This window comes from Amblyomma americanum, unplaced genomic scaffold (genome assembly GCF_052857255.1).
Source record: "Amblyomma americanum isolate KBUSLIRL-KWMA unplaced genomic scaffold, ASM5285725v1 scaffold_12, whole genome shotgun sequence".
NCBI classification, from domain to species: domain Eukaryota; kingdom Metazoa; phylum Arthropoda; class Arachnida; order Ixodida; family Ixodidae; genus Amblyomma; species Amblyomma americanum.
The window spans coordinates 2283430-2297416 of record NW_027526484.1 but is presented as its reverse complement, the minus strand read 5'-3'; the positions used below and the strand labels follow the sequence as shown (position 1 = coordinate 2297416).

General features: G+C 46.8%; 1 protein-coding gene across 1 annotated transcript in view; it reads left to right on the top strand.

Moving 5' to 3' along the window:
- The first annotated feature begins 285 nt into the window (after nt 1-285).
- The window catches only part of LOC144111883 (uncharacterized), a 31861-nt gene continuing 18159 nt past the window's right edge, over nt 286-13987 (top strand). The window contains exons 1-2 of the mRNA XM_077644911.1: nt 286-384; nt 4986-5163. Coding sequence (XP_077501037.1) covers nt 286-384; nt 4986-5163 — 277 coding nt within the window. The remainder of the gene's footprint in view (nt 385-4985; nt 5164-13987) is intronic.

The window sequence follows — 13987 nt, the reverse complement described above, 5'->3', positions numbered from 1 at the left end:
ATCGCACGCCACATGAACCTTTCACCGACGGATTTCAAGGGAAGCGAGGGATGGCTTCGGAGATTTATGAAGCCACAACAACTGAGCATCCGCCGCCGGACAACAGCAGAGCACGAGTACCACCTACACCACATAGGAAACACGGACCAAACACCTGTTTAGTTCGGTGCTCCTGAGAACACGACGGTCAGCCAAGCCGGCGCGAAGAGCGTCCTTGCGCTCACGAGCGGTGCCGAGCGTCAGCGTTGCACTGTAATTCTATCTATCCCAGAGGACGGAAGGGAGATGCCCCCGTACGTAGTGTTTAAGCGACAGACGCTGCCCAAGAAGAGGTTCTCGAATGGAATAATCGTCAGAGTGCAAGAAAAGGGCTGGATGTCCGAGGTACTAGTGGTTGGCTGGGTGAAAACGGCGTGGGCTAACCGGCCGGGAGCCCTGCTCCGACGGAAGGCCCTGCTCGTATTGAACACCTTTCGGGGCCACCTCACAGAACGCGTGAAGGCTCGTCTTGCAGAAGCTCGTACGCATCTGGCGGTTATCGCCGGCGGTTTAAAAAGTATGCAGCAACCACGGGATGCGTCTGTTAATAGGCCGTTTAAGGCAGAATTCCGACGCCGGTACTCTGAATGAATGACAGTGGGCCACCACGAGAAAACGCCGACCGGACGACTAAGGAGGGCGTCAGTTCAGCTGATCTGCTCTTGGATTTTAAACGCGCGGCCTGCGGTGTCCACAGACATTATTGTAGACGGTTTTAAGATCACCGGGGTTTCCAATGCCATCAAAGGCACTGAGGACGATTGGATACATGAACGTGCGGATGACGCGAGCAGCGGCGACGAGCCGAGCCCGAGCAGCGATACCGATGAAGACAACTACAGAGAATGTTAGCAGCTAGACGCCAGATATCCCATCGTTAGGTATATACGGTACAATTAAAAAAGTTTTTTCATACGTGGATCGAAAATTGAACAAAAATTTCACACTTCCGTGGAAGGCCCGCACCCCATCAAAATCGCGGAAAAAAAGCGCGGCCCTTACACGAGTGTATACGGTAGCGCACATGCGTAATAATGCAGATAAGTTGTTATATTCCAGTGCCAACAAATTAATAAACAGATTTCTGGTTAATTATGTTTGAATTGCTATAAAGCAACATTTATGAGAAAATTTTCAATGAATGTATGGCCCGTTTTACAGTCGAATTCATCCATAGTGTCAACAAAAAATTTTCAAGAGATCAGTAAATGGATGTTGTCTTTGGCACCATGAATTGATAACCTCAAGGGGAGAGAACAGGGAAATAATTTCCTACTTTGCCAGTTCTTTTTCTCGCGAATAACCCGTACATGCTCCCCAGACTAGACTAGAGGCTCGACTGCATGAACAGCATGCACTCTTCTGCGTAAGCTGTCACCACAGCGCATCCTGGGCCTCGACGTACTTTTTGAATCTTTGGAAGTCAGTCGCTCTCCGTACCGGAGCTCATGTCCAATAGGTTATTGTTCAGACCCCGAGGCCACTCGGGAATGATGCCTACAAAGTGTGGAGTTCGCAACCCAAGCGCTCTACGAAAGCGCGTAGAGCACTATCCATGTATGACTTTGCGAAAAAGTCTGATTAAGCAGCAACAGCAGATAGAAAGTAGTTGATGGATCTTTTCAGGCTATCCGAGTCAAAATATATGCATTTATCCTCGCGACGACTCATCCTTCTAGTCCGGCGTCCTTCCATACTACTGCGGGCAGTCAAAGTCAAGGCGTATGCTCTGAATAGTAATGAGGGGCGCTAAGTAGGCACTGAGGTGCGCAAAACTGAAGAAGTGCAAAATTAATTTCACCATTGTACACTATCCAAGGTGGCTGATTTTGATGATGACAACTGTGGAACAATTGAGCACTAATCGCAGCATGCAGTCGGGCATATTGGCTCACAAATGTTTACACATTTCTTGCCCTTTCACTTACTTGCGGCACTCTGAATCAGAAAGTATAGAAGCTGAGTAAAATTGAAGTTGTCAGATTTGGTGAGCGGTTTCATGTACTTTATATTTTTGTAGTGATAGCTGCACTATGCCAGCCACTTTGCGAGGTCAACGTGGATGCGCGCTAAGCCGTGGCACCAACGCTTCGCCAGCTGTGCGCATGCGCGGAGTGACATCATAGCCCGCAGCTGGTGTGCGCGCCTCGCTGCTGCACCGACGGCGGAGCAGACGCCGCCCTCCTCCTCAGTTGTGCGCATGCGCGGAGTGACGTCAGAGCACGCAGCTGGTGTGCGCGCCGCTCGCCTACATTACGATAGCATTTGGAGCCTTCAGCCTGGCGGCGCCGTGGCCGCCATGGCAGCTGCCAGTGGCGCGGCGCGGCGGCGAAACCGAGTGGGCGTGGAGTGGAGAGGGGGAGATAGTGAACCCTCGTGCAGGGACGAAGATGAAGAAGGAACGCCCAGCGAAACGCAGCGGTGAAAGACTGACTTTGCAATTCGACTGAGCGAGTTTCACTCGGCCCGCTGTAGCTATCACGTCATGCCAGGTTTAACCAGAGCTAAACCACAGCCATTTTTTTCAGGGTATTCCATTTAGGCGAAATTGGGAAACGAAATGCCTTGTGAAGTTGTTCCGAAATCATAAGGTGCGCAGACATCTTTGACAAGAGTAACCTGCAGAGCGACCTGATAGGCTTTCCACATTTGCACAATATGTTCCAGGATGGCAGCAAAGCAGCCACCAGCTCTGTTTAGCAAGTGCGTCAGCTTAACTAAAACATCTTTGACTCTGCTGCTACTTGCAATAAAGCAAAAAAGAAAGCAATCTTAAATTGCGCAATTGAGCGCCATGACTTCAAAATGAGGAGGCGCCATTACAAAAGTGGTGCTTTGATGTAATATAATAAAATAAAAAACGGTGACATTGTAGTCGCTCACGAAATTCAGAAAAAGAACAGACCAATACCAATTCAATTCCGGGTTGCTTAATTATCTGGAGTGGACCGTAATCAGAATAACCATATTAACAGAAACTCAAGGAAAAAATCCTTACCGACTATGTAAACAAGAGTAGAAAAACTGTGGTAGCCATCAAGATGTTGGTGAAGGGACGGTTGCTAGGGCTTTAGTAAAATCTGATTCAAAAGGGACAGCTGGACTTTAAGAGCGCTTCACGTAGACAGAACTCACAGACATATTAAACGCACGACGCCATCACAGAGCTACATTTTGGAAAAAAAACATCATTCCATCTTACTGATTAAACGAAGACGCAAACAGCAAAAGCGTGGAGAAGAGAGCGAATGGAGTAGGAAACGAAGGGCAGAATAAGTAGCAAAAATGACGCTTGGCAAAAGGTAAAAGCTCAGTGGTAAAAAATAAGCCATTACGTAAAGTCGCGCACAGAATGATACAGGGCACACTTCGGAGTTGCATATCTCCCCTCTCGTAAATATATGCCCGCCACTTTGATGCGTTAACGCGCAAGAGGCTTTTACTTGGATAAGCATAAAATACCCATTAACATCCGAAGCGTAGTCCATAATGTCTGTTTACGAGTGTACGTGTGGTACGCAGCGCATAAAAATAAGCGGCTATAACTTCACTTCCTTATAGAAACCGCCGTGAGGCGAATGTTAAATTAAGATATAATGGCTACTGGCAACTGCAGACGCGGTGGTTCATTCATTGTAGCTCGCAACTACCTTCCAATCTATGTAAACTTTATAGGATAAAAATAATGTTCCCAGTGTAGTAGTACGTTCGAAACGTGAAATAATTGCAATTTTCCAATTTACCCCGCCCAGCTCAAGGCCTTTATAAGTAGTGATAAAGACGACCCAGAAACATCAATTTAGAAAAAAAGGTAAGCCGGACCTTTGCAACTCCAACGCGAAGGAAGCACGAACTTATTTCGAATTAGGCGGAGTTCAGATAAAGTTCAGCCTCTTCATTTCACTTAATTTTTATGGGGCCAAGGAGTTAGCTAGTAAAAACCGGAAGTTAGAATTAAATCAAGTTTGATTAATTAAGAATTAACTGTATAAACGCGAGTTATGAGTGGCAGTTCATTGTTGGCACAAAATACGGCGTTAATGCTCTCGCACCTAACGCAAAAACTGTTACGGGAATTCGCAGCATGCAGCGTTGTCGGCACTATACTGAAGGTGCGTAATACAGGAAAAGCTAAACACAGCGAAGTCGTTAGGATCACAGTCTATCGGGCACGAAACAGGCCCAGCGCATGGTGAAGTTATTTGAAACGTCCAGCGTCCACGGACCATCTTTACGTAAGCTGTGCGCCGGAAAGCCCCTAGTAGTCGAGCAGGTTGCAAGTATGTTTCACAAGCGCTGAAATCCTGCCAGGAAACGTCGGCCATTGAGCCAAACCGATTTGACAATGCCTAATAAAGTCATAAATAAAAGAGCTGAACGCTTTTTTTGTGCCAAATCAACCCAAGCCACAAGGAATCGTAAAGTCTTTGTCAAGGAAGAAGGCGATGGCGAAAAGCCTATCATACTGGTCCTCTTACCGTCTCACCTTCCGCAGGGCCTCTTTGTGAAGCCACGTGCCGTATGAGCGTCATGACGGCGCTTTATAAGAGGAGTTAAAGGCGAGTAGCCACCTTTCTCACGTGTGAACCTATTCTCTTGACGCTCCTGCTGGGTCTCTCATGCCGTTGAGCTGTTTGGGGCTTCACTTCCCAAGGGGGATCATTCGCCAAGTGCTTATGGTGGTTGCGAACGCGTAAGGTGTTTTCTGAATTTTAGTTGACCAGAAAACAACTTTGTAAGATATGCATCAGCCTAATTAAGTATCTGCAAGCAGCCTTCATGTCATTTTGCCAACTTGCACCCCTTCAAATGTTTTAGGAGGTTTGCGCGACATCATGACTGTGCAAAAAGTGGTTCTCATCGTGGTGACAGTGCTTCTTTACGGGTGCCTCCCGTGTTGACTCAGTGGCAGCGGGTCCGACGGGGATTCCTCCGCATGAGTGAAGGAGCAGCAAAACGTAAGCTATGTAAGCAAGCTGAAAGAATGGATCGCCAGTGCCATGGACCGGGCCGCCCCGTCGTTGACGAGGAAGCTCCTGGAGGCCGACGTGTCGGCCGAGTGCAGCATTGGACTTCTCACACTGGTGCGCGGAATTCGAAATTTGGAGCCCCTGGCACTGCGACGTGAGTCTCGCTCGGAGCCCATCACCTAATAGCCAAGATTATGTTCCTTGTCGCTTGCTGTTGCGTATAGTGCAATGCTCACTGAGCGAATAACTTTTACGGCATTACAGTGCTTATTTTCGCTCGCTAAATGGCAATGCGAGCCTAAAATGCGCAGGCCCAAAGCCGCACATAGCATTGGGCATACGATCTTTGAATATGTGATATCCTCGGGCATCAAAGATCATTTTATGTGGCTTGCAAAGCTATTGTTGTAATTAATTCCTTCTCGAATATTAGCAATTTTGCTGCACCGAAGCAAGTCCCATCACCATAAAGTGAGACTTCGTAGTTTTTGCGCAGCAGATTAGAAGAATATGCACTGAATTCTGATAACCTCGAGGTGCGAAAGAAGCTCGAAGGATAGATTGCGAATGGCAGTCTAGCAATATTTTCCTACTCTAGATTCGAGCGTCGCGCGCATCGGGCTAGGAGGCATAGTATATGGGTGAGAAGCCTATCCTAGGTGCCGATCGGCAGAGTAGCTTAACTTCGTTGTGGACACCAGTGGCATGACTGTTAACAATAGGCGGTGCGTGTAAAGGGAGGACAGAAGGTGAAAATCGGCGCTTCGGTGAGCACCGAACAGTGCAGAACAGAGCAGAAAACAAAATCCAGCAAGGCTTTTCGAACTATAGTACCTTCCGATCCAAACTGTTCTGTTCCATTAGGAGTTTACTGGAAATTTTTTCTTACATTTGCCTGTTATTTAGAGCGTTCGTATTGCCCATTATCAAAAAGCTCTTGCTGTAGGTTTTGCGCCAGCATTCAGGTTAGAACACTGCACGGTGGCTGGATTACCCGAGAGCACAGGCAGCAGCCTGCCCGCCGGCCGAGCCCGGGCTGGGATACACGGATTTTCCTAGCTCCTGGGCTGGGCCAGGGTCCATCCAAAAGCCCATGCCCAGCCTGGCTCGCGGTTCAAACCGCGCAGGTTTCTTCCGGGATCAGTTAAGTCCCTACTAGTTGCAATCCCTCTCATCACACTAGACAACGTCCCGACTTCCTTCGTGTCAGAGGCGGATGCAATGGCGTGGGGAAGGAGTCGACCACGCGCACCTTCTTCCAACTAAAGCTTTGCGCACGTTTTCGGTACTACTGTAGCCACTCGGTCTTGTTTTTTTTTCCGCTCCCTGGATCTCTAACAGCACGCAGTATGAAACCTTTCTTGTCGCGCCCAAAGGATGCCCAACGGCGAGGTAACTTTGCGAATATGGAAGACACAAGCCGAGGGCCACGCGGGAGCAGGGAGACAATCTTTTTTTTTTCGCGCATCCCATCTATGTAGGTTTGAGTGTGGGGTCAGATTTTAGCCTCCAAGTGCTGTTGTCGGCCTCTTGCAAGAAATCCGCAGTACCGCTGCCCGAAGGAAAAAAAGAGAAGAGATACCTTAAAAGAAAAAGAAAGAGTCAAGCTATCTTGCGCAGTTTGGCGATACCTTCCCGCGTTTAGACAGAGCGGCGGGCGTACTACCTCGATGGAATAAATCGCGAACAACCCGGCGCCAACGCGCCCCGCTGTTTCAATTTTTTTTCACCGCGCTTTTACTTCGGTGATAGCAAAAAGACCCTATACTCGTCCATGATACAATCTAGGACGACCCTAAGGTCTTTCTTGTACCACCTAGGTAAACGCGCGATGAAAATAAATTTCAACAGCGGGGGGTGTTGGCATCGGGTTGTTCGCGTATCATTCCATCGAGGTACTACGTGCGCGCGCATCTGTATGTGCGCCCATAAATATGTGCATTCATGTGTGTGCGCACGTGCGTGTGAGGCTGAAGCAGGTATGCGTGTATGCAACAGCCAGTGGCGAGCAGGCTGGCGTCGACTACACGGAAACAGTGCCGAGTCCTCTTAATACTTTCAGCTGGGTGAGTTGGTTCGTGTTGCTATTGGGAATGCATGTAGCGCGACACGAGGGGCTGCAGTGGAAGTGTATAAACGCTTGTCCCGTTCATCTGAAGTCGCTCGTGTCATACATTCCCAATAGTGCCGAGTTTGCACGCTAGGTGCAGCAAACCGCGCCGCCTCCGAAACTATGCGACACGTGATGCGGCCGCGGTCGTACTACATGAGATCTCATGGTCGCAAAGCAGCGAACGCGGCTTTCTGGGACCCCAAGGGGCTTGTCGATTTCTTCAAAGGGAGAAGCAATACGCAAGAACTGAAACGAATGTATAGTCACTTTCGGTCAGCTAAGCTGCGATGTGAAGCTTTATAAGGGCTGAAGGCTGCCCTAAATAGCAGCCGCACCACGTGCCTACAGGTTTTTACGTGTCGTAATAAATTCTTAAGGGCGAAAGCGAGTTGCGACAGTAGTGAAGGAGGACATACAAATAAAAAAGAAAAGAAAGAAAGAGCAGGAAGAATTGAAAAGAAGACGAAACGCAAGCATACCATCATGAAGAAAACAAGACTGGAGACCTAAGAGAACTGAAAGACGTCATCAAGACGAGCTAAGGGTAGTAGAAGAGCGTAAGGGCATTTAGAACAGCGGCGTACTAAGGACAGGGGAAATGGCGCCTGAGAATTGCAAGGAATTCTGACATTGGTTCAAATCTGTCTCATTAGCGGGTTTTTTCTTTTTGTGCAATTGCTGTCCAAGATAACCATTGGAAAGATCCAGGAAGGACTTTCGTCAGGGTAGTTCAAACTTGTTGTAAAGAATGCTGAAAAAGATGGTGTTTGAAAAAAAAAATCCTTGAAGTTGTCAATCGACGACTCGGCACGGATAAGACCTGTAAAATGCGGTGAATGCAAAGCTTCCTTTAGGTACCACTGCAGCCAAAGCGGAACCTCGCCCCTGAGTCGAAATGTGTGTGTGTCATATTTTTATTGCTAAAACATCACTTATTTTTTGTTGCGAATGCTTCCACAATTCCAGAAAGAATTAAAGAGAGCATGACGGTTGCTTGTGTGGGCTTATGCGTCAACGATATGCGGCCGTTTATATTTGTTCATGGAGATGGATTCGTTAAGCTCGCCGACAAACTGATTGAAATTGGAGCCCGATACGTAAACCTTCCTCCCAGTGATCTGCTTCCACATCCTACATGTGTGTCTCGAAAAGGCCGCTCATGTAGCCACTGCATTGCGAGACTCTATGAAACCTTTCCCTTTAGGCTGGGTCCAAAGCGGCCTTCGGTACAGCCGGGCCCGGGCCGGGTGAGACATGGGATCAGCGGGCTCTGGCTTGGTCGTGCCGAAAAAAATGGGCCCGTGCAGTGCTCTGATTGGGGTCACCATTTTGGTTCAGGAAGGACCCAGAGGCTTGAAAAGAGGAGACAAGTGTAAGAGCCATGAAGGTGGAATTGTGAGTTTATGTAAATTCAATGGATGCAGAGCACAGATTATGCCCGCTTGCGCCTCAGCAGATAAATTCCGGATGGCAGGAACAGCGAAGAAAAACGGGACACAAAAAACCGGATTGCAAGACCAACTCAGATTATCCAAACGGCTGTATACGGGTGTGTCAGCTAATTTGACCCAAGGGTTAAAAAAGGAATTATTAGAGACATGTGAGTGAAACTAGTTGCATATTGGCGGCAGCCATCTTGCGCTCTACAGGCACATTTTTTTTCTCAATTAATAAATATTGACTTTAGACAACAAATTTTATTTGAAGAGTTGTCGAGCACCTTCAGAAACCCCCCTTCAATCATTTACGATAAGGAAATCCTCACGTGTGTGTTTTTTCCCAGCTCCGAGGAAAGCCCGCGAAATACAAAATAAACCACGTGACTAACGCAATTGCACGCCACTATCGTGCTGCTCTCAAACGTGGTTTGAGCAAACGAAATCACCTGCACCCTTGACCCGACGGCCCCTCACCAGCGGTAGGCCGATATGTTGGCGGTGGTTTCTCGTCTTCGTGAGCCAGTTGGCACACATGACGGTGTGAGTTGCCATGGGTAGAAAGTAATCATGTACTCTTAGAACTTTTGACAGGGTTGAGAAGGGGTAGGCGCTTAGATGACAGCCTGTTCGTGCTTACCCAATGCATTGAAACAGCTAAGGCGGAAAACAGACCTCTGTATTTAGCCCTTCTGGACATGAGCAGTTCATGCGACAACGTGAACATGAAACTCCTGAGCAACATACTAAAGGATGAAGGTATCGGTGATGAGCTAATTGATTGCCTACAGAAAATTTACCGAAATAATAAAGTTGAAATTACATGGCAAGGAATAAGAAGTGCGACAACTGTCGAAGTACGCAAATGATTAAGGCAAGATCATCCTCTATCATCGCTGCTGTCCATGCTTTATATGATAAATATGAAAAGCAGGCTGAAAGAAGTAATCTATGTTAAAATTTGTTATTCAGGTTAGGCAGATAGGTCATTGAACAAAGGCTACCGGGTTTAATGTATGCGGACGTTATTTTACTGCTAGCTGATAGCCAGGAAGATTTGCAAACTCTGGTTAGTTGCTGTGAAGGTGAAGGAGACGTTCTGACTTTCAGTTTTAGCGCAACTAAGTCAGGTGTGATGATTTGTTAACAATACAACAGATCACGTGCTTACAGTACAAGGCCATGAAATGCCCAGAGTCTTGGAGTGTGGGTAAACGAAGGCAACATATACACGAAAAAGTACGAACAGTCTGTTAGGGCAAAAGAGCGAAGAGATGCCGGGATAGTGAAACATAGAGGATTATGGGGGTACAACAAATATGAAGTACTGAGAGATAATAGTGATAGTACTGGGGTAATAGTGCCAATACTTAATTTTGGAACAGGGTTTTGTGCCTATAAAGGCAGAGGTTCAGTAGAGATTAGAACTAAATAAGGGAGATGTTGGAATATTGCCACCAGATGCCCAATGCAAATCCACTAACGAGGCAGTAAAGGAGGTTATGGGCTGGGCTTTGTTCGAAGCACTGGAAGCTCAGAGTAAAATATTTTGTGAAGAACGCCTAAGGAAATTGGACGATAAGTGGTGAGCAGCTAGGGTATCTAAATACATGTACAGAAAGCGCTTTGACTCAAAATGAGAAAAAATAACCAGGAAACCATCCAGTAAGTACGCAGGACCGAGAAGTAAAGGGCTTTAAACAACGGATAAAAAATGCAGAAGGTAAAAACTTCCTTGAAAGAGAAGCAGACTGTTCAGATACACCGATTTTGAAAATGCAGATCAGGAAGGATCGTTCTATAATAACTCAAGAGGCAGTTCCGTACTCTGTGAAGCTAGGTCAGAGTGTCTTAGAACACAAAGCTACAAAAAAGAAATATAACCAAGAAGATCACACATTTACAGCGTGTAGTAAATCTGCGGAAACAATTCAACATTTTTTTTTCTGGAATGTGGTGGCATCCATCCGGTTGTCGATGCAGGCACATCACTCTCCCTGAGACCCAGGTTTCAGAGATAGCGATGACCATGAGAATGAATCTGAGATGGGAGTTAGCAAAAAGTGATTGAAAGATTAGTGGCTCAAAAGCAGAGAGATGAATAATATTAGAAGTGCCGGATAAAAATGTATGTACATAAAATGGCGAGCATAAACCTATTTGCAACACCGTTAAAGAAATTTTAAGAAAAAAACTAAATGAGAAAAAAGCCGAGCATGGTGGAAAATGCCGCCACCCCGTTTTAAAAGGGACGCTCTCCTCTTCCGTCCATCCATCCGTTGGGATAGCCGTTGTGATCAGTGAGCCGATCGTGTGCCGCCTATCGAGGCGCGGCTACGGTACGTGGGGGGTGGCGTGAGATTATCAATTTTTCTGTTCTACTGCGACAGTATCAGTAGTTATGTTTCCGCAAAATCCCGAGCGTAGTGTGTGTAATGCCTCGGCGAGTGAAGCCTCCTCCCTCCAGAAGCACCAACCACCTCCCTACCCCTCCCCCTTAACTAAGGGGCTACTGACCCACTCACCTGTCCACAACATACACACTTCACATACACGACGCAATAATATTCTGGAGGGTGGCGGTGGGCGGAAGAAGGGGGTAGGGCTTTGGGTGCTGCTTGAGGATGGTGGTTTGTGGGATGGGGAGGTGGTCGGCTGGATGGATGGACAGAACCCCATGTAGGAGGGAGAGAATAGGGCGTGGTTGGTGAATGGTGCTTCTGGAGGAGGCAGGCATCCCTGGCAGGAACTTCAGAAACACCACGCCGGGATTTGGGGTAGCACCATTATTACTGCTGCAGCCTTAAAATACAAAAAAATATTGACGGGCAGTCATACGATATGATGCGTCAAATCTTATTTAGCAGAATTAGTTTTACATTGCGGTTTTCATTTTCGCTTCTACAATGATCGCCTCTAATTGCCTCCAAAAATTTTATTTCGGCTCGGTTTTTTATTAGGGTGTAGCCTGGAATTTTGGTGGATGGTGCAGAGTAGAAGGTGCAGGTGACTTCCTAGTAGCTGGGGTTCTTTTGCGGGGTGGGTGTAGGTGAGTAGGCGGGTGGCAGGCTTCCGCCGGGTTGAGGTAGGGGGATGCTTTTTGGTGGGAATGCGAGTGGAGGATCGCAGGTGCCAGATGACATTTTATCCGTGGGTGTACCCCGGATGTGTACCCAGCGGAGTGTGGAATCCTACACACACACACACAAGCACGCACGCACAAGCACGCGCACGCAAGCACAGCCTAGACAGGGTTTCTAGCAAAAATTAAGTACGATTGCCTTGCATCAACGCATTTGCCCATCACATGCAAAAATTCGATTTAAACGAAAAACGGTCATGTGACCACGGTACATTGTCGATACTACTATCCCAAGTTCTATTAAGACTGCTCTTTGTAATATGTATTTGTATATTTTATTCAGTTTTATTTTGTGTTCGTTTTCGCTGTCTTATTGATGTCTGCCGGAAATGTTTTCCTTTTTTGGGATTTATTTTTTCCCTTTTCCTTCCATTGCCTTGATTTTGCTTTTTATTTGTTCATTTTTCGTCGCGTTATCATATCTTGTATTTGTTTTCGACACTATATATATATATATATATATATATATATATATATATATATATATATATATATATAACATGGTGAAAGAATGCAGCGCGAAAAAGACAAGGACGAACAAAAGTGGACAGGACAGGGCGCTGACTACCAACACATTTATTCAGAAAGATGAGCAGCTTATATAACGCAGTCCAACACCCACGTGACCAAGAAAATAGCAAACCCGTTCAACTATATAATACAAAAAACAAAACGAAGTACACAATATCAAAGTGATACATATCTAGGTAACGGAAAGTCAGCCAAGAACCGATAAAACCGAGAGGACCATGACGAACCGTAAGGTGCACGCATGGAAAATGATCAGTCAGCGACCTTTGCCGCCAATGCAGAACGAGGCAAAACGAAAACGAAAATAACACTATAGTCACCGATCACTAAGTAAAAGACGAAGCTAAAAGCAGGGTCGGGGCCAAACGCATAACAAAACAATACAAAACGCAACGCAAAAGCTGAGTCAACCGTTCACAGTCAAACTGAGTGAAAAAAGTTGAAAGTTCTCTAGAACAAGAATTAAAAGCAGACGTGATTAAAAAAAAAGACGTGTTTATAGTGGGCCTAGAAAACTGGACTCCTTGTCTGTAAGTAAAATTGAAGGCGTGCTGACGCACTTGTCTCCAGCTTTGGCTATCATCCTTGCCTCAATGATGACCCTTTCAATTTCTGTCCGCGCCCGTGCTCTGACAACCGTGCGCGTGTAACATGGTACGCACCCTTTGCAAGACTTGCAATGGTCGTCCAGGTGCCCGCCGCTTTTGTTACGGACCCTCCGGCGGTGTTCAAACAATCTCTCGTTGAGACACCTGCCGGTTTGCCCAATATACACGCGTCCACACTTCAAGGGAATCTCGTAAATGACACATGTAGCACAATGTGTGAGTGGTTCTACATGTCTAATAGGGCAAACCTTTTTCTTTTGCTTTGTCAGCATTGTACACACTCGTGACAATTTGCACGGGGCTGAGAAGACAAGGTTTACGTTGTTTCTTTTTGCAACCTTCTTTAAATTGTGAGACAGCTTGTGAAGATACGGGATGACGGCCAAGGGAGGTCGTTTGGCCTGTCCTAGCTTGCCTGCGTCTTTGCCTTGCACTTTCAATTTCTGGAGAAGAGTCTCTAAAACGCTACTCACTAGTGTTGGTGAGTAGCCAGCACTGTAAAGACGTTGGACTTGGTTGTTAACACTGCTCTGCATCGTATGGGGACAGCTTTTTGTGAGCGCTGCCTGGATGGCAGAAGAAACAATGCCTCGCTTGATCAATTTCGAGTGAGCGCTGTCATGCGGAAGAAGACCTTTCTTAGAGCGAGGGTTGTACGTCCAACAGAGGTGGGTTTGTTCAAAACTAAAAAGTACGTCCAAAAACTGAACATCCTTGCCTCTCGGCGGTTCACAGGTAAAGTTAAGCCCCCAAAATGGGATTTGAAAAGGGCGACAATTTCAAGAATGACACGCTCCACAGAACCAGGTGGGCAACTTCTGAGGACGATCATAAAATCATGCACATACCGGAAGACCGAATGGACCACATCACCCGGGAGAACCTGGCTAATGCGCTTATCGGCTGCCGCCAGGTAGATATCACACAGGACTGGCGCGATTGATGACTCGATGCATACGCCATTCATTTGCACGAAGTACTGACCGCTGTACTGAACAAGAGTAGATTCAAGGTAGAACTGAAGAAGGCGAAGGAAATTGTCGCTGCTCACACCCGAGCTGTTCTGGAAACGCACTTCACCCGACTGTTGGATCACGTCGCGCACCGCTGCGTATAGACCACCGTGCGGAACGGAATAAAACAAATCT